At 40.9% G+C, this 27,406-nt stretch overlaps 3 protein-coding genes across 3 annotated transcripts in view; all 3 read right to left on the bottom strand.

The window, feature by feature from the left end:
- Positions 1 to 1,290: 1,290 nt before the first annotated feature.
- ctsz (cathepsin Z) lies at positions 1,291 to 5,393 on the bottom strand. Its single transcript, XM_015959736.3, has 6 exons — positions 5,128 to 5,393; positions 3,863 to 4,026; positions 2,737 to 2,916; positions 2,508 to 2,658; positions 1,825 to 1,987; positions 1,291 to 1,605 (listed from the first exon to the last, which is right to left on the bottom strand). The coding sequence occupies exons 1-6, from the start codon at positions 5,244 to 5,246 to the stop codon at positions 1,480 to 1,482; spliced, it is 903 nt and encodes a 300-aa protein (XP_015815222.1). The 5' UTR covers positions 5,247 to 5,393; the 3' UTR covers positions 1,291 to 1,479.
- A 1,745-nt stretch (positions 5,394 to 7,138) lies between these two features.
- npepl1 (aminopeptidase like 1) lies at positions 7,139 to 15,651 on the bottom strand. The gene is made up of 12 exons (XM_015959735.3): positions 15,462 to 15,651; positions 14,311 to 14,496; positions 13,951 to 14,121; positions 13,769 to 13,858; positions 13,547 to 13,628; positions 9,701 to 9,843; positions 9,168 to 9,245; positions 8,990 to 9,090; positions 8,744 to 8,867; positions 8,484 to 8,660; positions 8,292 to 8,402; positions 7,139 to 7,897 (listed from the first exon to the last, which is right to left on the bottom strand). Exons 1-12 carry the CDS (start codon positions 15,609 to 15,611, stop codon positions 7,739 to 7,741), a joined length of 1,572 nt encoding a protein of 523 aa, XP_015815221.3. The 5' UTR covers positions 15,612 to 15,651; the 3' UTR covers positions 7,139 to 7,738.
- Positions 15,652 to 19,331: 3,680 nt separating this feature from the next.
- LOC107385672 (serine/threonine-protein phosphatase 6 regulatory ankyrin repeat subunit C) overlaps positions 19,332 to 27,406 on the bottom strand; it is a 10,602-nt gene continuing 2,527 nt past the window's right edge. The window contains exons 5-28 of the mRNA XM_070549253.1: positions 27,209 to 27,406; positions 26,901 to 26,988; positions 26,232 to 26,374; positions 25,846 to 26,058; positions 25,663 to 25,741; positions 25,464 to 25,578; positions 25,143 to 25,225; positions 24,955 to 25,063; positions 24,628 to 24,696; positions 24,401 to 24,541; positions 24,230 to 24,286; positions 23,477 to 23,588; positions 23,313 to 23,384; positions 23,039 to 23,240; positions 22,870 to 22,957; positions 22,524 to 22,641; positions 22,224 to 22,443; positions 22,063 to 22,150; positions 21,878 to 21,961; positions 21,451 to 21,596; positions 21,187 to 21,269; positions 20,932 to 21,014; positions 19,783 to 19,874; positions 19,332 to 19,702 (exon numbers count right to left, since the gene is read on the bottom strand). The exon at positions 27,209 to 27,406 is cut by the window's right edge and continues 3 nt beyond it. Coding sequence (XP_070405354.1) covers positions 19,512 to 19,702; positions 19,783 to 19,874; positions 20,932 to 21,014; positions 21,187 to 21,269; positions 21,451 to 21,596; positions 21,878 to 21,961; positions 22,063 to 22,150; positions 22,224 to 22,443; positions 22,524 to 22,641; positions 22,870 to 22,957; positions 23,039 to 23,240; positions 23,313 to 23,384; positions 23,477 to 23,588; positions 24,230 to 24,286; positions 24,401 to 24,541; positions 24,628 to 24,696; positions 24,955 to 25,063; positions 25,143 to 25,225; positions 25,464 to 25,578; positions 25,663 to 25,741; positions 25,846 to 26,058; positions 26,232 to 26,374; positions 26,901 to 26,988; positions 27,209 to 27,406 — 2,874 coding nt within the window. The 3' untranslated portion in view covers positions 19,332 to 19,511. The remainder of the gene's footprint in view (positions 19,703 to 19,782; positions 19,875 to 20,931; positions 21,015 to 21,186; positions 21,270 to 21,450; positions 21,597 to 21,877; positions 21,962 to 22,062; positions 22,151 to 22,223; positions 22,444 to 22,523; positions 22,642 to 22,869; positions 22,958 to 23,038; positions 23,241 to 23,312; positions 23,385 to 23,476; positions 23,589 to 24,229; positions 24,287 to 24,400; positions 24,542 to 24,627; positions 24,697 to 24,954; positions 25,064 to 25,142; positions 25,226 to 25,463; positions 25,579 to 25,662; positions 25,742 to 25,845; positions 26,059 to 26,231; positions 26,375 to 26,900; positions 26,989 to 27,208) is intronic.

Here is a 27,406-nt window from a genome sequence, read left to right as displayed (position 1 = left end):
GCCTCAGTTTATTCTGGAAAACCATGGATAAAAACACAGTAAACCTGTTCACAGTGATTTAATGTAGACAGGAAGTGCAGCGTTACAGAACTTTGGCTGATATAAGAAACTGAATTAAATACAAACAGGATAACTGGACTGACAGGATCAATATGTGAAGCATCACGATGCATTTACTGACAGATTAAAAACCAGGAAAAACACTTCCTTGCCTAACTTGAGGTACAATTTGTTCAGCATAAAAACAGACCCGTAGCATTAATCTAAGCTTAGCATCAAATGCTTATAAGGCACATTTAAGGTTGTTTTCTGAACTGTAGTGCAGCGTTGTCAGCAGCTCACACTGGAAACACTGCTCTCTTTGGCTGAGTAGGTTGCATTTATGAAGTAAGCCATATACTCTAAACATTATAAACTCCAGAAATTAACTAAGTGGTTCCTCAACAAGCAGCGTTTGATCTTATCCTAAAGACAAAAACAGTTTTTACAGGGTATCTGCAGGTTTAAGGGAGCCAAATTTAAGACTTTTTAAGGTCACTTTCACCAAATTTAAGCTGTTTAAACAGGGCAGCAGTAGCTCATCAGGTTGAGCGGGTTGTCCAGTAATCGGAAGGTTGCAGGTTTGATCCCGACTCCGGACAGAGAATTCTGCGATTGTGTCCTTGGGCATGACACTTAACTCACCTTGCCTGCTGGTGGTGGTCGGGGGACTGGTGGCGTCTGTGCTCAGCAGCCTCGCCTCTGTCAGTGCGCCCCAGGGCAGCTGTAGCTACATCGTAGCTCATCACCATCAGGTGTGAATGCGTGTGTGTGAATGGATCAATGATACACTGTAATGTAAAGCGCTTTGGAGTCCTTACTCTGACAGGCACAATACAAGTGCGGGTCATTTATCATTTTTAAAAATTTACTTTAAGCTATAGTTTCCAGCTATTGCCTGGAACCGTTGCTAACCACGCCACGATCGTGGGATTAGTCATCCAGTTACCATTTAACTTCCACTTCCCCATGGCGCAAGCTCCCACTGGCTTAACCAGCTAACGTGCTCATCTAAAAATAGCTCCCTTTCACAACCAACTGAACATGTACGGTTCCGCTTACGCCAATGTCATACACAAAAAATGCTGAACACTAACTAGAAATTCACGAAAATTTTATAGAAAAAAAAATCTTGTTTATTGGGTCCTTGGTCATTTAAGACCTCTGGAAACTGTATTTAATGATTATTTGTCATTTTTAAGGATTTTTAAGGCCTTAAATTTGGAAAAGCTAATTTAAGACTTTTTAAGACCCCGCAGATACCCTGTTTTACTGCTGCTCAGCAAGAAAAAGGGATGGAAGACAGTTGAACAGACTGTAGTAATATCTGGTAAACATCTTTGATGTGACATGCACTGATTAAAAAAAATCTGAACTCATTCCCTTTCAAACAGATTACAAAAAGCTTCCCTTTTCCCCTTGATGGATGGCTGAGCTGGTCTAAAGATATTCTTTAGGGACAATAGGGTCTCCGTACATGCAGTCCTCCTCCAAAGCCAGGTTGTACTTGCTGCCACTTCCTCCTTTGTAGGCGCTCGTTACGATCCTGAGCCAGCCCTTTTCACCCTGAGGGGGATCAAATATTTAGTCCATTTGAAAAAAATAAATTCAAACTTTTTATTGCATCGTCTTCCACGTTTGTCAGAAAAGGGCTAAAGCTGAGATTTACACGAGCATTAGATACAAACATAAAGCTGACACAGGAAATGCTTGTGCACCTTTCTACCCGTGTGCACACAGGAAGTTGGGCTTCTGGTTTAATTATTCTTCCAGCTCGGGACTTACCCACGGCTCGCCCCAGGAGTTACGGACCACCCAGTACTCAACGCCGTCCTCCACTCCCCATCCTGCCACCGACACGATGTGATTGATGAAAGCTTCCTCCTGATATTCAGAGTAGACTCCTCCTGCGTACGCGTCCAGCTTGTCTGTGGCCATTATCCCACAGCTAAAGAAAAAACACCACAGGTTACATCCCGTTTCTGGATAATGATGAGGTAGTTTCTGAAATGAAATGCAAAACTAGACTGGAACAAGGATCCTTTTTTAATCCTGCATGATGATAAGATGTTCTACAGAAACTGAGGTACATTTAAGTTCAGAGTCAAAGACAGGATGAATATCAACTAATGAAGCAAAAATGTCAATCCCTTTTTTATGCTTATGGCTCCTTTAGGATAACAGTTTATTCAACAATTTAATTTTAGATCTGTCAAATAGATACTTCCTTTTCTTTTTGATGCATCAAAAGTAAATATGACTTGCACCTGGTTGCAAGTAAAGACACTATTCAGATTTTTGTATAAAACTGCACCAAATTCCAAGTATTTGCACTAAAATAATGTCCAATGACCTTCTTTCAATCATTTAATCCATGATTTTTCAATCCTTGTCCTTGAACAGTGTTCTGGTGACAGTTTGCCACTATGAAAGCAGCAGAGTGGAAAAGGAATTCCTTTGTTTCAAACCTGATTGGTCCCCTGGCATAAATCTCAGCCATCATCTTCTCTCTCCCGCTGACCGATCCATAATCTCCCACCTTCCACAGGGTGTAGTTCTTGATTATGTTGCACTGTCCAAAGGTGGTGCATGTGCCACATTCGTTGAAGGGATTGCAATCTTTAAGGAGACACAGCATGCACGCCTCATACTTAAACATATCTGCAGAAATTACTCTGTGCCTTGTGACACACTTACCCTGATCTTTAGCCTGGTAGTTATTGCAGGTCTCATCTGGGATGCCGTGTGTGTTGGCGTACTGCCAGACGCCACTATGATCCCCTCCATGGCAGGAACCGGCATCGGCGCAGTCGACCACATGCTGGATGGAGAGGTAGGCTGAAGGCCATACTGCTTTACGCTTAATGTTGATGCGATCTAAAGACAGGAGATAAATCAAGAAATGAGCAGAAGAACCAGTTTCTTTTTAGCCTCTCTGTGAAAACAGGAAGTGGAGCTTCCACACCTGTGTGACATGTTGCGATCTTGTGATTTAAATTGCAGCTAAACCACCATGACTTGGCATTAGAGATCAACTGATATGGGTTTTTCTGTTGCCGACCCGACATCTGCTGCAGATTTTTGGTGCTGATACCTAGACATTTTTTTTCCTTATTTACATGCTAAAATGTCACTAATGACAACATTTCTGAACCAGAATCGGTTTTTGAACACTGAATTGAACCTTTTTAATCTTAATTTTGTGCACCCCTCAGTAGTGAAATCAAACACTGACTGAATAAAACATGGATGTGCCCGATGGTAAATCGAATTTACTGGCTGTAAAGGTGAACTATTTTTTTACGTTTAACAACGGCAAAGGTATACAGGCTTTTATTTTGACAGCGTCATAGCAACCGTGGCTAAGTAGGGAGACACAACACAGAAGAAGCAAACGTAAAGACGGAGCAAAGGGTAGACTATTAACGGTTCACGGAGAAGAAGACACAAAGTTTGAAGAATACTTCTGTCTAGCTTCAGTTGATAAGGGGAACAAGGTTTGTAACTATAATTCAGAATGTTATGAAAACGGAACGTGAATGGGAATCTATATGATTGTATTAGTTGTGAAAAAAGGCTAGCAATGTAATCAGTTATGCATTATAGTTTAGTTTATGATGAAAATGTTTTATTTATTTATTTTTTGTTTATGCCTAGCTCTTACGCTGGTTGATACGGACGGCTCAATAAATCATCATTTACCATCAGTTCTGGCCTTCTCAATATTGACTGAATGCTACACTGGCAAATAAAAAAATGGTAAATATTGAACTAATTACTCTTGTTTTAAAAATTCTGATAACTGAACTATGCGGAGTCATACCTGCCATGGCGCTGGTGCTGCCATGAGCCCAGCAGGAACCACAGTACTGAGGAATGTGCTGGTTGCGTGTCGTGCTGACAAAGTTGGTTCCATTGATGTTCCTCCAGTCCCACGCCTTGGGCAGATCTGAGATGTTTATGTACTCATGAGGTCGAGGAGCAGTTCTGTAAGGAGAAGTGGTTTTAGGCAGATCATGTTTTCACACTTCTGTTTCACTTCTTGAGTTAAAAAAATGCATGCTTCTCAAAACTAACTGTGTAAACACTTGAGTTGATTACAATCAAAGTAAAATAAAAATGACTCAATTTTTGCACATCAATTAATTTACTAAACAGGTAAAACTGAAGAGATATGTTTTACAATCAGGTGTTTATTTTACAGCTTTTAGTAAACAGGACATTTGTGTAAATCAGTGCACATTTAAAATCTTAAACCTTGTATTCAAAAACAGGGTAAAAAACTGTTAAGAGGAAACAAGTCACATGGGGGAATTTTCATATCTGCTAGCTGTGAAAATTACTCAGTTATTTCATTTTATAGTCATCTAAAACATTTTAAAGTCGGAAATCCTCAGTCATATCAATTCTTTGCTATGGTTGTGTATATAAATTAATGTTGGGAAATAGGTTTATTTTAAACATGCACTTGCAATTTATTTTTTTCACATGCTTTGCAGGTAGATAGCATGCATTTGTGTTTTAAAATTTGCATTTGACAATTATTCATTCATTATTACTTTATCCTGCCAGTAGGTGGCAGTGTATGGACACTAGTCTACTGTGGTGACTGAAAGTATACCATCAGAAGAAGTCCACTCACTCACCACTGAGCATTAAAGGGTTAAAAATCTGTCTGCTTGCGCGTCGTAAAAACAGCTGCAGGGAAATACTTCCTCCGTTTATCTTTAACCAAACCTTGTGATGCGAGGGATGTATTGCTGACAGATTTTTTTAAAATCTCAACTGTGATGGGGAAAACAGTCAGAAAATGGAACGAAAACTACTAAAAAAACTCATGACCAACAGAATTTCACTCATTCTAACTAAACCATATTATTCACATATTGTATAACTAATGTTGCAACTTTATACGCCTAAACATTACTGTTAATGTAATTGTTTTGTCACGCGCTGGTTTAACTATGTGCTGACGAAAGCTAACAGCTACCATGCTAGTAGCCAAGTGAGAAAACGGCACTTTTAATAACTTTTTTAAAACATTTTCTTAACGTAACTTATCTGTTACTAAACAGCAGCGACCCCTACCTCAGACCGAAGTCGTTTTTCCTCGGGGTGCGAACATAACACGGCTGCTGTTTCTGGAAAAACACTCCAGCCGAGACACCGAGCGAAAACAGGACCACCAATGCGGCTGTGCGAGCCATTATTCCCCCGGTGAACTGTCACAGTTGTTCAGAATCAGGAGGAGAGGACGGACGGAGCGGGACTTCCTGGAAAAGAATCTGGCAGAACCAGAACACTGGTGTGTTTGTGAATAATTTCAGTTTTTATCAGCCGGTTCCGAGCAGCTGTCACATGACCGCAACGTGTTTCGTGGAAAGTCACGAGACGCACAAGAAAAGGCAGCGATGTGCTGCGCACGCACACGCAGACTCAGGTTGGCGCGTGTGTGCCACCGCTGCCTCTTTTATCATATACATATTTAAATGTGCACGTGCTCTTAGTGGTATATACCAAAGGTGTGACCAAGTCACTGCTTTGCAAGTCACAAGTCTTTCCAGTCAAGTCCAACTGAAAGACAACCAAGTTCAAGTCGAGTCTAAAGTCAATGATGTGGAAGTCCAAGTCAAGTCCAAGTCCTTAACTTTGAATTTTCAAGTCATAATCAAGTCATCTGTCCAACTTCAATTTAATGACAATGATAATAAATAAATCCCAGAAATAAAGCTTCTTAAAGCTCTATGTCGGGCCACTCTTGTGGTAAAATATCAAATATGCTCAAGTCATCATCAAGTCAACCGATGCAAGTCGCAAGTAATTGGCATTCAAGCCCGAGTCAAGTCAAAAGTTTTTATAGATTTGATCAGGTCACGTCAGAAGTTATTAAAATAATGACTCGAGTCCACACCTCTGGTATATACTCAGTTCCAATACCTCATGTTAGATTGTGAGTACTCACTCAATAAGACGTCAGCAGGAATAAGTCTTTTGAGCATCACCTCATTTGTCATGTCTTTGATGGCTGCATGCCTACAGTAAAACCGTTTTTGGAATGATTGCATTGAAACTACATTTCATTGTACCGAGACGCTGGTTCAATGACATATACAACTATTTTATCCTAACAAAAGAATTTCTAATAAAGTTCTAATTAAATCTTTGACTTTATATGAGTGGTCATCATTTGTGGTGAAAACAGAGACAAATAACTTGGAGACAATTTGTGATGATAAAAACTTGAGACAAAAATCAACATAGACACCTAATAAATCTGGAAAGAGAATGTTCAAAACTCACATGCAGTGCTGTGTAAAGTATTGGCCCTGTTAGATTCATGTAAATGCTTAAAACAAGCATTGTTTGTCAAAAACACCAAGACTTTCATAAAATAATTATGTGGACAGGTGAGACAAAAGTGGGGCTTTTCAAAAGTGTCCAGTTACATAAGGTTTAAAACTAACACTATTTCAGAATAAGAGCATTATACTAACAATCAAACACGGTGGTGTAAGAGTGATGGTCAGGGGCTGCTGTGCTGCTTCAGGACCTGGACCACTTGCTGTAAATCTGTTTCTCAACCCTGTCCTAAGTTTTCAGCACACCTGATTTACATAGGCTCCTCAGGAGGACACCAAGTACTGCAAATACAGGTTAATCACTCATTCACTTAAGTCAGATGTGTGGCAGCAGACACACTGTTGTTTGAAAGGGCAACATGGAAAACATGCAGGACAGTGGTTCCTGAGTACCAGGGATGGACCTTTGACCTTTAACAGGCCATTCAGGCTGGAAACCCCTCCAATGTGAGTGAATTTAAACAGTTGTGTAAAAACCCCAGAGGTGTCTCAGTACTGTTGTTGCCACCAAACAAGCTATGAAGTTTCTAAGCATATGGAGGAAATTGCTTTTCTATAAAGGACCAGATTGATTTAGATCTTTGTTTTATTTAATAAAATCAAACTCTTAACAAAAAGCATCTTTGCCTGTTTTTTTTTTTTTTTTTGTCAGCACTGTACTGTTTGTCGTGTCAGGAGCATTTACCTGCACCTTTCACATGATGAGTGTGTTGGCAGTTTGAAGGTTTATGACACATGGGGACAGATGGCACAGTCTTTTATTGAAATATGTGATTGTCAAAGTATTTATGCAGGAATCCCGTTAACTTTTCAACTTACAGTTAAAACATGTCATAATTCATCAAATCAGGAACTGTAAAAACTCTAGCTCCGTTTGGGGGCAGAGATCACTAAGTGCAGTGGTTACAGATCACAAATCCACTAGTTTCCACAATGTTTATGACGTGTAGGGCACACTCGGTTAGTCGCATGGATACAAAACGTCCTGCTCATGAGGTGGTTAGTTGAAAGTAAAGTCTACGAGGTATGTAGTAAAATCTTAAACTGCAGTTTACTGGAAAGTCTGTCAAAGAGAATTACAAAACAATATAAATCACCACAGAGAACCTGAACAAACATCAATGAGACCCTAAATGCAATAATCGTTTCATAGTAAAGAGGACATTGGAGAAGCTATGGAGGAGATTAGTAACGAAGACAAGTGTGAGGCAGCCTTTAATCGTTTACTCCTCATCTGATTTACAGATTTTCTTTTATTCTCTGAAGCCAAATTGTACCAAACTGTTTCAAATGAGCTCCCAACAGATAGACAGCAGTTGTGGAATGAACCGTTCTGTGCTCTACACCAGTCGTCGTCTTTTGCAATCCCGCTCCATCTGGTCCTCGGCCCGAGCGGTGGGAGCACCCAGAGGAGACACCTGGTTCAGCATGGAGTCATCAGAGGCCTGACCAAACAGCGCCATGAGCAAAGCTACACCGAATCCTGTAGCACGCTCCCCCTGGAGAGACAAAAATGTAGGAAAAACAAATAAATAATTAGAAAGTAGTTAAAAAAAAAATTAAAAAAAATTAATAAATAAATGTTTTTGTTCAGTTATTTTAAATACGTGCAAACTGCAACAAATAGTGAAATGTGAGAGAACTGTAGCTGAATCACTTGATCGGTAGGAAAATTCACACAACGATCATCTGTTAAGTCTTTAAAACACTGTTGCTGTGGAGATGCGTTCAGTTTTTAAACCATGCAACAAACACATGTTTCGAACTTCAAGGTGTAACCTTGTAAAGATAATTATGTATCTCTTACTTCAAAGTCCAAACTTCAACATCAAAAGGAGGAGGAGCTACCCTGTGATTAAAACCAACGCTGGGACTAAGGCTAGAGGAACTCACGGCATGAACAGGAGAAGCGATGTCAACATGGACCCAGACCCCAGGCCAATCAAAGCCCAGGTGGGAACCGATGAAGAGGCCAGCACAAGAGCTCTGGGCGTTCTCCCGGTCCTAATGAAACATGACAAAGACTGTGAATCCCACAGCTGAGAGAAACGTCACCATGCCCTGTGTTGTCTCGCTGTCACGTACAGCCACAGAGTTCTTCATGTCAGCCATGGCAGAGGTAAACTCGCTGAAGTGCAGCTCGGGACAGTAAACCAGAGGGTGAGCGAGATCACCGCTGCTACGACCCGCGCGTACGCACGCCACCTCCCACTGCTCGCTGTTGGTCATCACAGCAGCGTGGTACTTCCCTGTGGAGATTCCCTAAACAACAGGAAACAGTAAGAGTTTTACAGACAGACACAAAACCCATAAAAGGCATTCTCTCTTTAGGGAAGATCCCCCACCTGTGCCCCCGTCAGAGTGGCCATGTCCAAAATAATATCAGCAGACAGGTCTCTGGAGGCGTACACCACTCCATCCGCCAGCACCAGCCTGCCTTCTGCGTCAGTGTTGTTGATTTCCACTGTCCTTCAGAATAAAACCCCAAAACTAACATGTCCGACGTGTAAACCGATAACAGACAGACTAAACCAGGAGCGAGGACAGATCAGAATGTAAATGATACCATTTTTATTTTAAAAGAGTCTCACTTTCCAGAGTAGAGGGTGTGGATGTCATCAGGTCGGGTGGCTGTGGGGCCCACTGCGTTCTCTGCCAGACAAAACACTGCGTGGAGGTTGTCCTTAAAACCCTAAGAAAAGACAAAAGTCTGAATAAGGAAACGCTTTCAGCTGCAGACAAACAGACAGTTTGATGAGGTTACATCACCTGTTTAATCGTGGCCTTGAAAGCTCCCAAGATGGCTGCAGCGCCACCGCAGTCTCTCTTCATCCCAGGCATGGTAGTCTAACAAAAAATTAAAAATACCATTTTAAAAGTGTGCTTTTCTTCACGTTTATCAGATCAGATCAACTTATTTTAAAAAGCCCATTTAAAACAAACCAAATGATGTATACCACAATAAAGCTAAAAATCAATAGAAATGGAAACAAAAGCTGAAAATACACATTTGTATCATTTATATGGATCTTTTTCAAGCCATTAAGTAAAATAAAGCACTTTCAGACCTGATAATTGCTTAAAAACAGCCTAAAGGATTACGGAATGTTTGGCTAACTGACATGTTTGCTAAAACGTTTAGTTTTAGTCTTTATTTAAACAGACAAAATTATTATTATTTTTTTTTAGGTGACCATGAATCAGCTTATTCTGTTAAACCAGATTATCTGTGCTCACCGGGTTAAACTTAATTTAGCTTTACAACCATTGCTATTGCACATCCACAGGTGAGTGGGGTCTACCTTTCCCTTGATGCTGAGTCCACCGGTGTCGTACACGATGCCTTTGCCCACCCATGCAATGGTTTGTGTCGCCCCATCGGGTGTGTGGCTCAGAACTGCTAAAGCAGGAGGATGCTCCGCTGCCTTTCCAACCCCATAAATACCTGAACAGGTGCAGGGTAGGGGGAGACGACATCTTCAGCACCAGCGATCAATCACGGAGCTGACAGACCTGAACTAGCAAAGGTCCCATATTTAAAGTTTTCAATAAAACATTTTACTTTTACAGAGTTAAATGAACACTTAAAATAAATCGATTCAGCTGTAATTATATGAGTTTAAAACAGATCACAGTCATTAATAAGTGAACTCATCATCTCACAGTTTATGGAGAAGTTGGAAGGATAGATCACATTAAGAATTAACGAGCCTGATAACGGTGTGAATCGGGGATCACCAACACTTAGCAGCTCATGTTTTCTGTGTGAATTTGATCATCTGTTATTGATTTAATTACAGAACTGATTTAAAATTGCACTTTCCCAGAAGTAAGCACAATCTGCGGTCACCTAAGACTGATATGAACTTTCAAATCAAATCGCTCATTGAGCTGATTGTATTTTTGCTGCTCCTGTTTTCATCACCTTGTTGTTCAAAACTAGAGATCTCTTGATTCTACCTTTAGCTGTTGCACTTTTCTCACATTTTATAAGCCGCCATGTTTATTTGAAGTTCATTTAAGCCCAAAGTAGCTCCAGAGCTAACGTTCTGCGCTCACTGGGTCTATTCAACATCGGTGCATGGCAGGAACATGACCCGACTGTAACATTGGACATAAACTCTGTGCTAGGTCCTGTTTTTACCTTTAGATCTCGCCGAGTCATGCTGATACGCCACCGGATCAGTGCGTTGCTAAAGTAAACATGCTTTTAAATCCCACCTGTGTTACTGTGAACAATGGGATATGGCAGAGCTCTACTTCACATCTGGTCATGAAACGTGTTTATTACCACAAAAAGAACACGACTTTCTACTGATTTAGCACCCAAGAACTCCTGCCTTCTACATGCTCCCTAAAATCCACAAGAACTTGGAGAACCCACCAAGTAGACCAATAATTAGTGGTAATGAATCAATCACAGAACCGGCCTCTCAGTTTGCAGCAGATTTTTTTTCATCAAACCATTTGTGTCAGAACTGCCTTCTTTTGTTCAAGATACTACACAAGTACTGAACGCACTGAATGATATAAAGAACATCGGACCAGGACTTCTTGTTACTATGGACGTGGAGGTGCTACACACCAACACTGACCATACAGAAGGACTAGAAGCACTAACCTATTACCTGGACCAAAGGCATTCAGAAGATATGCCTCCTTCTTCTTTCATCCTTCCGCAAACAATGTTTGAGAGAAATGGTAATATTGTGTATCTGGAATGAATTTTAGATCTTTAAGTCCACCTCATGAAAAATCGGAGCAGAAACGAAGGTGTTGCGTTTATATTTTTGTTGAGTGTATATGTATACTCTGATTGTAATGTCTATGCTGATGAGATGATGTGGTGGGGAAGAAACTTTGATTACATTATTCTGCTGTGGTCTGGGTCAGAATCAGAACTACTTCAATTTCATTCATATCTGAACAATACTAAGAAAAGTTTGAAACTCAGCCTAGATTTCTCCTCATTTGAAATTAATTTCCTAGACCTGAAAATCTCAAAAAATGTGAATGGAGATTTACACACTTCCATTTTTAGAAAACCAACTGACCGCAATACAATCCTTAGAGCCGACAGCTTCCATCCATCATGGTTAATAAACAACATTCCTACTGGTCAGTTTCAAAGACTTAGACGTATTTGTGACACAGAAGAAGAATTTGGAAGGAAAAAAAATGCTACAGATATGAGCCAGAGATTTACAACAAGAGGATACCAGCAAAGAACCACACTCAAAGTGAAAGACTAAAAGCCTTCCAAGAGAACAACTATTGGTTCCTAAAGAGAAGAACCCACAAAGATCAGATGGTGCTTATTTTGTGACACAATTCAGTCAGTGATCAAGCCAAGATTAAACAAATAATTACAAACAACTGGGATTTACTGAAAAGCGACAGCACTCTTAGGGAAGCTCTCCCAGATACTCCTACTATCAGCTTCAGACGAGCTCCAACGTTAAATGATCAGCTTGTTCGAAGTCACCTTCCTCCACAGCAACAAAGAACTTGGCTCTCAACTCGAAAAGGTAGCCATAAATGTGGAAACTGTGTTCATTGTGACAACATGACTAATACCAATTGTTTTGATATTTTCTCAGGACGCACCTTTTACATTGATTCATTCATCAATTGCAGTATTTTCATTTGTGGTCTACAGACTAGAATGCCCATGTGGCTGCTTCTATATTGGGAGAACTAAACATGAGTTAAAAGTAAGACTTGCAGAACACAAACAAGCAATCAGATCCGGTATTCCTCTATATCAGGGGTGTCAAACTCATTTTAGCTCAGGGGCCGCATTGAGGGAAATCTAGTCCCAAGTGGGCCGGACCAGTAAATTAAAAACAACTTCAGATTGTTTTCTTTGTTTTAATACAATCCATTTAAAACAAAGCTGGAGCCTGAGGACAGTGTATCCAAAATAGTACAACATCTGAAGTGTACTTGAAAATTTGAAAAACATTAAAAATCAATAAATGAAAAAAAAAAAAAACATTCCTTAGTGATTCAAAGAGCTTAAAGATCACATGGCTAGATCAGTTTCATGCAGCACTTAAAATATATTTGACTCACTTTACTTTTACATCTTTTTGCTTTCGACAGCACATCAATATCAGAAGTCACATCCTGAGTGGCGGCCAACTTCAGGATGTGATTCAAGTTCTTGTGTGAGCCTTGAGCGCAGCTTTGTTTTATTTATACTCATTACAGAGAAAACTTGCGCACAAAGATAAGTTCATTTTCACTCTACATTGTAAAGTTTGAAAATAAACCGTCTCGCGGGCCGGACTTAATCCGCTTGCGGGCCGGATCCGGCCCGCGGGCCGCATATTTGACACCCCTGCTCTATATCCTATGGCAGTGCATTATAAAGATGCAAATCATGGAAGCTGCAACTCTCTTAAAATCACAGGGATTGAACATGTAAAACAATCAATCAGAGGAGAAGATAGGCTTAAAAAAAACTCTTGCAAAGAGAATCTTTTTGGATTTATATTTTAAAAGCTACACATTTTCCAAGTCTTAATGGAGAATTGGATTTTGCTCCTTTTTAATTCTGTTTTCTTACTGTATTTGTACTGTTTGTCTTTAAGTTTGTATTTACTTACTTTTCCTTTTTCTCAATTCTCAGAGGTAATTTAACATTTGTGAGTATTTCTCCTCATAATAGGATTTTTCAGAATGTAAAAAAGTGTTTTTTTGTGCGATACTGGTCATCCAATCATGGTGCTGTCTACCTGCCCAACTTCAGGAGGCGTCACTGATTGGCCTTCTTTACAAGGAAGTGAGAGGACCTACAAACATTTTGAGACCTGACGAAGGCCCTGTGGGCTAAAATGCGTCGGCAGAAAGCTTTTAACCATTTAAGCCATGTATCAATAAAGGCTTTTTAACTGTCCATCTCCTGAGTGCCTCAGACCTCTTTTTGCTATACATCCGTGTTTATTAGCTGTGAGATTTGCCAAAAACCACGTGTCACTAAGTATTGATAAATTTTACTTCAACTTGGTTTTCAAAAATGGAAATAATGTTTTTTTTTTCTTTGTCTGAATGTTTTTGGACATTGTTGAATCCGGTCGACCTGTTACAAGTTCAGCTACTGACAGCAAAGAAAGCAACAGAGTCACAGAACTAAAGAGAAGTACCTCCGAATCCTTTTTGTTTCAGTTCCTCTCCACGAATGATGACTGGAGTGATTCCAAGTTCAGACCCTACAGCTTTTATTTCCTGAAACAGCAGTGAAAGTTCTTAAAACCCTTAAAGATGAAGCTCATCAGGGCAGCAACCCTTCACAAACATCCAGTGAAGGATCTTAACGCCTCTAATGGTGAACACATTTCTAGAAATCAGGGAAGATAAATACTTACATCTAAAAAGAGGTCAGTGTTCATCTCACTGCACGGTGCGTCCACAATGCGAGCTGCCAGACGTACGCCATCAGCGGAATTGGACAGACACTAAACAGAAGAACAGATTTCAGGCTGAGGCACAGATGTGAATTCATGCCACTCTTGGAAAAATCGACAAGAAAAACGTCGCAGAGCGATACCTCAAGTTCTGCAGCATTCAGAGGACTGCTGTCATGACCAACGATCAAAAATTCCACCGTCACGTGCTTCTTCTCAGTCCTGCGTGAGGATGCAGAGCGGCGGGAAAAGAGAGGGAAGGCTCTAGCGATGGCACAAGAGGAGGCAAAGACATCCGAACGCTCACACACCATCTAGAAAAGGTCGACAGATTCACAGCAATCAGTGTTTGAACCACTTGATGAGATTTAAAAGTCACAGAATAGCTTTTTGTGTTTATAACTCAAAAGACTCCTTGGCAGTCAGAGAAAAGGATGACAGAAGAAATAAATTATTATTATGAATGATCACAAGCAAATAAACGTTTAGAGGAAGATACTGACCACAACACAGCGATTGTTCCCTCCGGGGAGGCAGGATCTGATCAGACGAAACACAAAATGAGAAGACGACGGACTGTTGTGTCTGCTGACCCGAGAAGGAAGAGCAGCCACCACAGCTTGATTCAGGTAGAGGGGGCAGCTGTCGGTGGGGTTTGGGTTCAGAGTACCGAGAGCTGCCTGCCAGACCTGAAAAGACATAAATCAAACCTTAAATGTCTAGTTCTCTGCAAAGAAACTAAAGCATTGTTCATTCAGCCTAAGCTACATAAAGTGACCTGGAGCACACCACATTTTTGGGAGGGGTTTACAATTTGTGGAAAATGATATGCATGAAGATGGAAGCACAGATTCAGAATCCAGTATTCCTGATGTGAAAGACTGGCAACTCTATAACCACCTGTGATCCTTTATTACATATTCAACACTTGTTTCAGTGTTTTGTTTGGATGCAAATTATTAAATAAATCTCTGTATCAACTTCAGAAAAGTCACCCTTTTCGTATTTATGGAGTGGAAGCCACCTGTGTAATGCTAACATTCAATAAAACTATGTTAAATACAAATCACCAGAGTAGTTTTAATAAATGAGTTATTAAAGTCATGCATGTCAGCAGCAGAAGGTTAAGACGTTCTACGTGTGAGTTTTGGTGCAGGGCATTTCAAAAGGCTCATCCAGACCACAACAAGCCGCAAGCAGGAACCAGATCAGTGCATCAGTTCCGGTCTCGGGTGGTGTCAGCTCTTACCTGATCAGGTGAAAATAAACAACCAGGAAACGGGGACTTTAACCCCACGAGTTAAGCAGGCTGTACTTAAGAGAATTGTAGTTAACGATTGCTGGTTAAGTTGATTAAACAGCTGGGCTATTAATCATTTATAAAACGTGTGTTAGGAGCTTTTGAGTTTTTTTTTTTGTCAATGACAAAAACATGACGACTCGAAAAACATACAGAATTTGTGTATTAATACAAGTAAACAAGTATTTGCAAATATCGTTATTAGTTTTTTCGATCAAATCTGACGTCAGAAACGTTGTTCTTGTGTAAATAACATTAACTCCACATTAGCGGAGTTAGCTTGCGTGGTCTGCCAACGGTTAGCGTGATGCTAACGCTCAACTCTGATCATCTTTGTAAAACAAAAACAGCTACCTCTTTGTTAACCACTGGCTGTAGTTTTCCTTTAATCTGGCTCCAGCTGACTTGCTGCAGGTTGGCCTGCTGCCCCATAATCAGGACCGGGCGACTCTGCGGCTCCGAGTCGCCGGCAGCCGACTTGAACTCCAACACCACGTTCGCCATCTTTGTGACTCGCTGAGATGTAGCGGGCTGATGATGGTAGCGTCATGCTGCATTCATGGTCAAATGTAAACTCGGAAATGAAAAATTTCCATCGGTAGAAATCAAAGTGGAATGCCACCAGAATTACATTTGTCGTGTTCACAACAATCTAACTTGGACAATTGTCCTAGCACATCCACAACCCAACCTTACATCTGACCAATATAATTTTGAGTGGGGGGAGAAAGCACTTATTTACATGACGGGTATGATAAAAGCAATGATCTGCCAGCTTTACTGACCTCTACGGAAGCATTTTTGAACTACACGAATAAACCAAAATCCTCAAAAAATGTTTCACTCCACTGCAGTTTAGTTTTTACATACGTAGTTTTTGTGTACTTTATTTAGTGGAAAAATCCAATATATTTGTGATCAATTTTAAACACAACTTTGAGACGGGTTGTAATCATAGCTCCTCTTCAAACAAACCTAACTGGTAAACAAAACCTAACTTTCATGAGTCAAATGTTGGAAAACCAGGAATTTATATTAATGAGGTGTTCACCACACACATCTGCTACATACAACAATGTGGTTTAGAGATTTGCTTTTCTTCTAATGCTAGAATTCAGACTATTTTGGTTTATCAATCTGATAAGAGGTGCATGAAGTGAAATATGAAAGCCAAACAAAAACTGAAAAATTTAAGCCAAGTGTGAATTTGCTCAAATACAAAACATTCAGTCAGTATTGATTTTCCTTTATATTCCAATAGATAAAACAACACAGATCTTTATTACACCAATAATCTCAGTATGATGCAAACAAACACGCTCTACACATTCAACTACTACAAAGGAAACTTTCAAACACTTCAATGCAGCTTTTCTTTGGAAACACAAAATTTTCTTTTCTACAAATTTGATATAAATGTGAAAAAATATTTTTATTAACTTGAGATGTAAAACTAAGGCAGGATGCAAATAATCATGTGCAAAAAGCCACGTGAGATCAAAGCTAGCATAACTAGGGAAAAAGTAGAAGAGGAAACAGGGCCAGCCCAAGCCTCTGTGGGGTACTAAGCAGGTTTCTTTTTGCCTCCCCCCCCATACCAACAAGCCAACACCAGATGATTCATCATTCCTAGGCTACACCATTTGTGTAACATACTCACTACCATTTGCATGTTTTGTAATTAGCTTATAGCTTACAAGTGTTATTATTGCTATTGATTTTAACTTTACGGGAGTAGCAAACCAACAAAAATGATCTTAATTTGCATTTTGAAATGCAGAGTGTTATTTAAGCGTGGTATATTAACCTCTTTGAATATAACATCAGCAGACAAACACTGAATTTACAGTAAAAAAGGTAAGTTTATGATCTTTTGTTTTTCAAATGTTAAATGTTTAAAATGTGCTGAACTGCTAAATAAAACCAAATCACACTACATAAAATAATATTAGTTTTTTCATGTGAAATATTTAGTTTGTATTATTTAAAATTATTAAGACATTTTTTCCTCACCTTACTTGGGGGCCCCTGGTGGTGTGGGGGCCCAAAGCAGTCGCTTAATTCACATATGCCTTGGGTCGGCTCTGAGAGGAAAAGTGTGTTCTATAAATTTTCTTCATTTTCGTGTCAAATAATGGACACAATAATAATCAGTTTGCCTGAATAAGAATCAAAAACAGGTGAAATAAAAATAAATAAAAAAAAAACTCTAAAATGAAATGTATTAGTGTTTTAGACAGAGTGACATCATAGGGTACAAATAACTGGCAAAAACCACCTAATTAAGTCTAAAATCATCACTACTCTCTAAACCCACAAAGTCATTAAGTAACGATAAACATCTGTGGGTGTGTTCTTTTCTTTTGGTTTTAAAATTAGTGTATTTTCCCTGTTTCTTGTTTTTACCCGATTGTAAGACATAAACAAAATAAAGATACATTTGGTTCTTGGAACCTGATATTTGCACCATTATAAAAAATATATCATTTATTATGGTGAACATAGTCTTTAGTAAAAATCTAATGTCACATATTGTTTTGACCTTTTCACATCTGGCTTATTTAAATGAAACATGATTTTCTCTGAGAAGCTACACAGCTTAGGTAACGACATCAGCACCTTTCGCCAAGGGCAGAAGGACCTGAGAACCATTCTCTATAATTCTGTTTTCTAGACATGACAAATAAAAGGTTTACTTCAATTTCCTCATATATTCTTATAAACACTACGACTACATCTAGAGCAATGCCTGTGGCTATTAAACTATAAATCACGATAAAACTACAGTAATATTTATATTTGTGCAGTGTTTACTATACTCTCATTAGGAAAATAGTTCTGTTAATTGCATAAATTGTTTACAACATCCATTAAATCTTCTGTATATTAAAGAGGCAGTTCTCACATCCAACATCCAAACATTCCTGTTCAGATTATAACAAAAAGTGTTTTGTTAGTTTTTTAGAGAGAAACTCCTGGATTTTTCAGCTTGGGTCTTATTTTTCCCAGTTGAAGCTGTAAACAGTTGATGGGCACTCATCTTTAGACCGACAGGTTAAAAACACAGACTGGTGACCTGAAACTGCTTAAAGCAGCATAAAGACAAAGTTCAGCCGAGGATAAATGTGTTTGGTGGATTAACGCCCACTGATGGGAGCCAAACAGGCCACAAATCTATCAACCCTGATGATTCACTGAACTCATCTGTCGTTTTACAGATTTGAATAATTTAAATAAAAACTGTAAAAATGCAAGGTTTGTAGGCGGATTGGTGCTGCGTCTGCAGTAATTTACCGGTCGAGCTACGTTCCAACCCTCACCAATGGTCACGAGCTTTGGGTAGTGACTGAGAGAACAAGATCACGGATACAAGCGGCCAAAATGAGTTTTGTCTGCAGGGTGTCTGGGTTCTCCCTTAGAGACAGGATGAAAAGCTTAGTTGTCCATGAGGAGCTCAGAGAAGATCCGCTGCTCTTCCACATCGAGAAGCCAGTTGAGGTGGCTCGGGTATCTAGTTAGGATGGTGAGGTTTTCCGGGCACGTCCAAGGCCTAAAGGAGAACCCAGGACACACTGGAAGGACTGTCTCTCAGCTGGCCAGGGAACGCCTTAGGATTCCCCCAGAAGAGCTGGCCCAAGTGGCTGGGGAGAGGGATGTCTGGACCTCTCTGCTTAGGCTGCTGCCCCCACGACCCGACCCCAGATAAGCAGACAAAAATGGGTGGATGGAAAAACGGTAATATTTGTTAACGTGGTTCTAAGACAGGAACGACGAGCTAACCGCTAACATTTTCTCCCCTGTGAGTGTTGCTCGTCTTTATTGAGTATTTTAAGAGTCCGTTTGTTTTTTACTCTGGCTCAAAAAAAACAACACATCACCCATGAAATCTGAGTTCTAAAAGGTAGAAAACAGGTTTAAAAACAAGGCTAGAGGCAATCTCTCGGCACAGAAAAACTCAATTACTGAACTGCATGTAGAATTCCCAGAGTCATCGTATAAAAGCTCAATAAAAACAACAATAATATAAACAGAGGTGTTGCCAATAACAAAACCAGAAGTGGTGCCCAACAATAATTTACAACTAAACAAAGGAAAAACACTCATCAGGTTGAAAACTCTCCAAACGACTTTTTCCCTAATACCTCTAAAACACGAATACTGACTCTGGACCAGGTTCAAGTAGAAGATGCTTGTGTATGTGTGCTCATCTTACCTTCATTCATCTCTGATGCTAAATCCTTCATGACCATCACTACTGCGCATGTGATCCAACAGATCTGCTGATTCTAACATCTTAACATCTAAGACCAGATTTCAGAGCAGTGGTTGTTACATGTGCATGGGTACGTGTGTAGCAGAATACCACACATGTTTATGACCTTTAGTGTTAGCGTGTTATTTAACTCAGGCGTGGCACAGATTTCCACTGGACCCGCAGGCAGCAGCGATGCCACAGTTCTTCAGGATGGGGCCAAAATGGGAGGTTGTGCTGGTGTCGGTCTCTCTGGGAGAATAAGGCTTCATAGTGGAGAGGATCAGAGCCAGGCAGTCTGCCACGTTCTTGTTTGGGGCGCAGGCCAGAGCTGGTGTGTGTCCTGCAGAGGAGCGACAGGTTATGGATCAGCCTTTGGAGTCATGTCAGGAAACATGGATTCATATTGATATTGTTGTTTACCGTCCTCATCTACGGCCATGACAGCTGCTCCTCTGCTCAGTAAGACCTGTACGACCGTGGCCAGGCCTTTCCTGGCTGCTATGTGAAGTGGCCTACGTGGAAGAAAAAAATCAAAGCATGGATCAAACCCCCTCCCCTTAAAAGTCTAGTTCAGGTAAATGATTTTCATCATCACTTAAAACATTTTAAATTGCATTTCTGAATAAACAATCACCATCTTAGATAGGTTCCAGAACAGCTTGTTGGAAGGAACTGGTTTTATATCCAACAGGAGTGATGAGCTAACAGCTAGTATGAGAAAGGTCTAAAACAGCTCAAAGCTCCAAAACCTTTGATGTTAAGTTTAGAAACATTTAACCCTCTCACTGTCCTGATGGGTGTGACTCCGCGAGGAAAGTTGACCATTGAGCAGGGTTGATGGTTTATCCCTTGGGTTCATGTGGCAGGGGTGAGGAGTGAGTACCACCTCACCCCTGCAAGGGATAAACCATCAATCCTGCTCAATGGTTAACTTTCCTCGCGGGGTCACACCCATCAGGACAGTGGGAGGGTTAAACGGCTGTCAGTTTTACATTTCACAGTTACTCCAGGAGCAATATTAAGAAATTCCTGCTGAACCTGACCTGGAAGCAATGGAAGCTCCACATTTAGCTGCTGCACCATAAAATTAATTCAGGTTAAACTCAGATTAGCCGTAAACTCATCACTCTTGCAGGATTTAAATGTGGTTTCTCTGACTTAAAACCATTCCTTACTCTATCTACCAGATATTAAAAAAAAGTATTTATTTACACAGAAACACTCTTTATGAGATCTTTTGAATTATTGATTAAAGTCCCATAGTTGTCACACACAGTGGTGTGGTGAAAATTGTCCTCCGCATTCGACCCATTCCCATGGGAAGCAGTTAGCTGCAGACACAGCCGCCATCGGGAAATAGTTAGTGGTTTAACCCCCCCCCCACACACACACACACACACACACACACACAATCTAAACCCTTAAAACTGAGTGTCAAGCAGGGAGGCATTGGGTCCCATTTTTATAAAGTCTTTGGTATGACTCGACCGGGATTTGAACCCACTAGGCCACTGAGCTGGTAACAATAGATGAAAGCAGGTACAATAGCTAGTGACCAGATCTACTCACATCTGCAGAGCGTTGTTTCTTGCATTGATGAGAGAGGAATCGGTTAATTCTCCCAGGATCATCAGAGCACACATCTCATGACCCTGTCGATAAAAACTCAGTTTATGAGCTTAAACAAAGTTCTTCAAAAGTTTTAAACATAACAAAACCTTTCGATCTGTAGTCAAAGCCTTCAAATTCATGTAGAAAAACCTTATATTAACTTATAGTAACATTCATGCACATTTCTGCATGCAATGTGTGTGTGTGTGAGACCTTGTTGCAGGCTAAGTGAAGTGCTGTGTTGTTATTAACATCCACCAGGGTCAGGTCTGGCCTCGCCTTGTGCAGCAAGAACTCTGAAACACAGAAATTGAGCTACAACAACCCCAATGATACAGGTCAAGTCCTAATTGGGTGTTGGATTGTGCAGGAAGAATAGTGAGGCAGACGACCGCAGAGATCAAACCTTAAACACAAAAACAGAAAGAGAGCATCTTTCTAATGTAAAATGACAGAAGTCAAAGTTCAGCCACGAACCGACAGCTGCGGTCTGTCCGCTGTCTGCAGCAACCATCAGAGCGGAGCATCCAAACTGGTCCACAGCGTTGACCTGGGCTCCCCGGGCCAGGACCAGTTGGAGCCCAGCTACATTGCCTGAATAAGCAGCTGAATGCAGAGGTGTCCTGCAAAATGAAAATGAACGATTTATCTCCTCTGAACATGAAAAGGTACTAAAAATAAAATCTAATGGATAAAAATTGGTCACATTTATGAAATAGATACATTTCATCAGCTGATTGGAAATGACTTCATGTGTTTTGTTGGATCTTTTAACCTCCTGAGACTCCAATTTGTATTTGGTTAGCTATTACAGATTAGTCAGCTCTCCTAAACGTCACAATAAATAAATAATTTAATTAATTTTAAAAAGCGCGCGCACACACACACACACACACACACACACCTTCCTTTGGCATCGATCATGTGGACGATATGAAAGCCAACAGTCTTCACTAGAAGCTCAGCCGCAGCATCATGTCCGTTGATCCTGTGTAAAAAATCAACATGTTTTAAAACTTAAAGAATAAAATCATCATAATAAACATTCACATTTAGGATGTAGGGGTTTGGGGGATTATGGGTACTCACAAAGCAGAGTGCAACGGTGTGAAACGATTTCCTTCCTGATTGCTAAAAAGTTTGTTTTCAAGTAAAATACGTAAACATCCTTCATGCCCTGCAGAACACAACAAGCAAACGAATAACTGCATTGTTCTACCACCAGTTAAAAAGTGGAAACTAATGGTCACCATGGTACGCAGCCCAGTGTGTGGGTGTGAAGCCTCTGAAGTCCAGCAGAGAGTCCAGAGGGTCGGCTTTCTTAGCGGCCTTCAGTAAAGCGCTGAGCAGCGCGGTGTGGCCGCGGGACGCCGCAAGGTGCAGCGGCGTTCTCCCCTGAGAGTCTCTGCATAGGACAGAAGCCCCATGTTCCAACAGAGCGGAGACGCAGTCCTCGCTGCCCAGCACGGCCTGCAACACAAGGAGACAATCTAACGTGAGACAGCTTCTGGACGTTTGGGACATTTGAATTGTGACGTGCAGACACTCACAGCTCTGTGCAGAGCAGTAAAGCCTTGTTTATCTGCCGCGTCTGCATTTGCTTTTTTCTCCAGGAGAATGTGGACGCAGTCGTTGTGATGTCCCAAAGCAGCCAGCATCAGAGGCGTCCTAAAGACATGAACCAATTACAGTCATCTAGTTTTTGTGAGCCAACAAAAGCCGTTTCATTCATTCACTGATCGATTTAAACTCTAAAGTCAAGGTTTAAAGTCTCAAATGTTTTCTGCCACAGAAAAACTGTTTTCCAGTGATTGAACAAAAAATTTAATTTAAGCAGCTAAACTGTAAATTGGTTAAATCCGCACATCTGATGTAAACCAATCAGAATGCACTCACTGTCCCCGAGCGTCCTGACTGTCCAGCATGTCTGCGCTTTGTTCCCTGTTGACCAACAAAAGCACACAGTCCACTTGGCCCTCGGCAGCTGATGCATTAGGATTAGAAAACAAAAGACGATGAGACATAAACATCTGTGGCAGGAAACTGACCAACAAACCAAGCCCACCTGCAGCATGCAGAGCTGTCCACTTCTTCTTGTGATCCTTCAGCGTGTAAGAGGCCTGATGCTCCAACAGAACCTCCACACATCTGGAAAAACCTCTCTGAGCAGCAAGATGGAGCGCAGTTTGTCCTTTAATGTCCCGCACGTCCAGACTCACCAAAGTCTCGCACAGCAAATGCAACGCCTCACAGTGGCCGTAATGCGCCTGCAGCAGCGGAACACACAGTGAGTGTGCAGCAAAGGCCTGCAGCAGCTTGTTTGTTCACGAGTTACTCACAGCTAAGTGCAACGGACTGACTGGAATATTGCTCTCAACCTCTTCGAGACAATTAAAGGAAATCTCCAAAAGCTGCAAAATAAATAAATAAATAAAACCCGTTTGATTCAGGTTCAGCCTGCAGGGAATAATTTAGGAAGAAATGTTGTAAAAACTTGACTGACCAGCTCCAGATGCTGTTTGTTCCCGTAGGCTGCAGCGTAGTGAACAGCACTGTAACCCCGACTGTTCTTCAGGATGGGGTTTGCCCCGTTGTCCAGTAAATAGTCTAAACACCTGAAACACATAAATAAAGAACAGTCTGTGTTTCTAATGTACTTTTAAAGCAGCAGAAAGGAAATGTTCAGTCATTACAGGTGTTTTTCATACTCATCTAGGAAATAAACTAACAAATGTTTTCATTTTCATCTGAGCTTCACCTTCATCACCATCTATTTAAACAGGAGCGCAGCAAAGGCTTGATTTTCTGCATGACATTCTGACTTGCTTTAGCACCCCCTAGTGTCTGTTTGTAGAACCAAAAGCAAAACCCATCTCCTCGCTGTGCGTTCATCTTTTTAAGAACAGCTGAAATGTCTCCCCAGCCTTCATTAGTGTCTCCAGGAGTGATTTATCACTAAAGTAAACAAAGCTTATGATCTAAAACATGCAGGAACCAGACGGCAGCACCAGGTATGTCAGCTCCATTTTTCTACGTCCCATAGAGCAACCCGCCAGTCTGAAGTTGCAAGTGCGATTTTCTGGCCACAAGGGACGATAGGGGCTGGGTGGCCTTTTTTTTAACCCTGTAAATGGTCATTTTGGCACATACTGGTTTAAGAATTTTTTTAAAAATATGAAAAAGTTGCAAAGCATCCCTTTAAGAATAAAAAGCTGCTATTAAAAAAAGCTGACTTGCTTTGAAAATTGAGACTTACAGAAAGGCTTCTTGTTCCTTTTCTATGCTGAGGTTCGTTTCATAATTTGCTCCCTCTCTGTGGAAAAACAGGATCGTTATTTGAATTTTAAACAAAGATAAAAAAAAAACTGTCCACATCCTGCTGTCCTGGGTACCTTTGATTCAAACGTAAAACACAAAAAACGCTCACCGACAGAAGGTGTGTGAAGCAGCAGCGTAGTGCAGAGGGCTGCAGCCCGTCAGATCCGCCTCGTTGACCTCTGATCCGGCTCTCACCAAAGAAATAGTACACTGGCTGTTCCCATTTGCTGCAGCGTAGTGCAGAGCAGATCTGAACGACAAAACAAGAGAACAGATGGAATATTGGGTTAAAAAATCTATTCAGTTCTTACCTGAAGCTTTTAAAACACAGCTTACCTGCCTAAATTGTCCTTTATGCCCAGTTTTGCACCACTGCTTAACAGCAAATTAAGACATTCAACATTTCTGCAAAACAAAATGTAATCAGGGTTATTATGATTGCTAAAATATCTTATAATAAAGCAAGTGAAAGAGCAGTATATTTGAAATGCCAGGAAACAATTAAGAGTTGGTTTAGTTTAACAAAATAAGAGTTCATGGTGTTTTCCTGCACATGTCACGACCAAAAAACCAACGGTTGATTAGTGGATAAATCTTTCATCTGCATCTCAGATAAGGTTTGGTCTTTAAGGTAAATTCATTAAACATGTGATCATCACTTACCCTCCAGAGGCAGCAGCATGCAGGCAGGTCCTGCCCTGATCATCAGTGGCATTAACATCAAACTCTGCTGCTGGGATTTGGCGAGCTGGTGACATGTTGTAAAACTGGTCTGAGTCAAAAACATCTTACATTCAACAGAGTTCTGATCGTTTTAGAAACAAAACCTGATAAGCTGAAGAGACCCTTACCGTTGGACAACAGCATGTGACAACAGTCAGGAAAGCCACAGAGAGCGGCCAAATGCAGCGGAAGCATCCCATGAATCCCCTGTCTTTAGTTAGAGACCACAGCGTCAGTGTGAGGTTGACAGGGAGGGATTGTCTGAAATATTATGGTTCATAACCATTTATTCATGCCAATTTCCACCAGTTGTCTTCCAATTTTTATTGTTGCATTTGAAACTTATTAAATAGTTGCCTCATTCCAGAATATAGTGTTAAAACCTTGTTAATTAACAACTAGGATCCAATAACCAGACTTTTATGACTACTAAACTCAGGCAGACTGGCCTGCTTCTGTCGGCGCCGTTTCCCAGCAGAGTGCTGATCAGCAGCTCCTGACCATATCTGGCAGCTACGTGAAGAGGAGTGTTTCCGTTCATATCCACACAATCAACCTCTCCACCTACGCAAAAATAGGATTTTATACATTTCATGCACATTTTAAAGTTTCCTGCTGAAATATTTATTGTGATTTAAAGCACGTTACCGTTTTGGATCAGAATCTGGGAGCCTGTGAAGTGTCCATGCCTTGCAGCCACGTGTAAAGGGCTCTTCCCTTCTTTATTCTGTTCCACGTAGGTAAGAGAAATGACACAGTTTAAGTAAAGTCTTCAGAATGTCCCTCTGCAAAATATCTACGTTCACGTTATACCCTCTTTATAAGAATCACCTGCATGTTGACATCTGCACCACTGCTGACCAACAGCTCAAGACACAGGACCCCGCTGGAGGAGGTGGCAGCCAGGTGCAGCGGCGTGTTGCCATGGTAACTGGGTTGATTTACGTTGGCGCCACGGTTCACCAGCTCTGTAACTACGATGTCTTGTCCCATCTGACAGGCCATGTGGAGCGCTGTGTTGCCAAAAATGTTTGGTTCATTCATCTGAGAAGCAGCAGATCGGGGGGGGGGGGGGGGGGGGGGATTGTAACTTGATGCACAAAAGTCAAAAATAATGACTGCTTGAGATCAAAAAACCAAACATGCCACGTGTTAAAGCAAAATTAGTGCACCACACAGGATATGCAACAAAATAAAATACATTTAAGACACGTTACCTCCACCTTAAGCCTCATGAGAAACTTGACCACATCTATCTGTCCGCTGGCAGCAGCGACATGAAGCGGAGTGTAACCGCGCTTATCTTTGCACATCACATCTGCAGTGTGAGACACGAGCAGCTTCACCACATCCAGATGTCCTGGAAGAAAACGCTTTCATTACCAGAGAGCTCAAACATGACACCAGCAGCTCAACCAGGACTATAGTTTGATTTTTAAAGACAACTCATCCTTCTGTTAACTCTGCAGTGGCATATGGGTTAGATCTGAAAGCTGTAACAGCCAATCAGATGTCTGCATTCGCTACAAAGACAAACAGTGATGCAACATTTGCTGGCACAATAAAAATGACAGCAGGCTTCTCCAGAAAATACAAACAATATAGGTTGAATAGTTACCAATTTTTTAAGCTAAAAAAAGATGGAACAAAACTACAATATAAACAGGAAATGTTAAAAATAACTAAGAATATTAAAATATGATTTACTCTTTTTTTTCCCCTCTTCAGTTATGGACCTCATTGTGTCCAGAACAAAGCTCTGATGACAAAACTGTCCAATAGCGTGCACTCTTGAGCACTAGGCCAGCCTCTTTTGATGTTCTCACAAAGTCACTGATAATTAGTTTTTTTTCTACTCATAAAATCTGTACAAACATCCCACCCACCGAGGTGTGCAGCCCAATGAATTGGTTGCCGTTCCTTCTTATCATTAGCGTTTGCACTGGCCCCTTTACGCAGGAACAAGTTCACCATCTGCAGAAACACAGTCAGTGAATATGGGTGTTTATCTTCATCTCCAAGTATACTTCATATTCTTTAGACTGATTTTGTTTACACGACAAAGTAAATGCAGCAAAAAGTAAATATCGTTGCTTCTAACACAATATTATAAGAATGTCACATAAATTATTAAATTGTATCTGTGTGCAAGCTGGCCTTAAGGAAAACTCAACAAAACACCAGAAATAGTCACCTCTGCGTGGCCGCTGTGCGCTGCATGATGTAGAGGTGTCCTTCCTGATTTGTCTGCAACGTCCAGGCTGCAGACGTGTGGGATCAGGGTTGCAGCACAGCTTGTAGCCCAGTTTGCAGCTGCCATGTGTAAGGGAGTCTGCCAGAACTTGTCCCGAGCGTTGACTTCAGCTTTATGCTTCAGCAGCAGCTCCACGGC

This window comes from Nothobranchius furzeri, chromosome 3 (assembly GCF_043380555.1).
Source record: "Nothobranchius furzeri strain GRZ-AD chromosome 3, NfurGRZ-RIMD1, whole genome shotgun sequence".
NCBI lineage: Eukaryota > Metazoa > Chordata > Actinopteri > Cyprinodontiformes > Nothobranchiidae > Nothobranchius > Nothobranchius furzeri.
The sequence above is the reverse complement of the archived record's forward strand: the minus strand, read 5'-3'. Positions and strand labels throughout refer to the sequence as shown.

Coding starts and splice junctions, on each gene's coding strand:
- npepl1 (XM_015959735.3), bottom strand. CDS start 15,611: ATGGCGAACGTGGTGTTGGAGTTCAAGTCGGCTGCCGGCGACTCGGAG. Junction 13,859..13,950: donor TGAATGCTGCAGAACTTGAG/GTATCGCTCTGC, acceptor TCTTCTGTTTAG/TGTCTGTCCAATTCCGCTGA. Junction 8,403..8,483: donor ACATGAAGAACTCTGTGGCT/GTACGTGACAGC, acceptor ATGTTTCATTAG/GACCGGGAGAACGCCCAGAG.
- ctsz (XM_015959736.3), bottom strand. CDS start 5,246: ATGGCTCGCACAGCCGCATTGGTGGTCCTGTTTTCGCTCGGTGTCTCG. Junction 2,917..3,862: donor CAGCACCAGCGCCATGGCAG/GTATGACTCCGC, acceptor TCCTGTCTTTAG/ATCGCATCAACATTAAGCGT. Junction 2,659..2,736: donor CTACCAGGCTAAAGATCAGG/GTAAGTGTGTCA, acceptor GTCTCCTTAAAG/ATTGCAATCCCTTCAACGAA.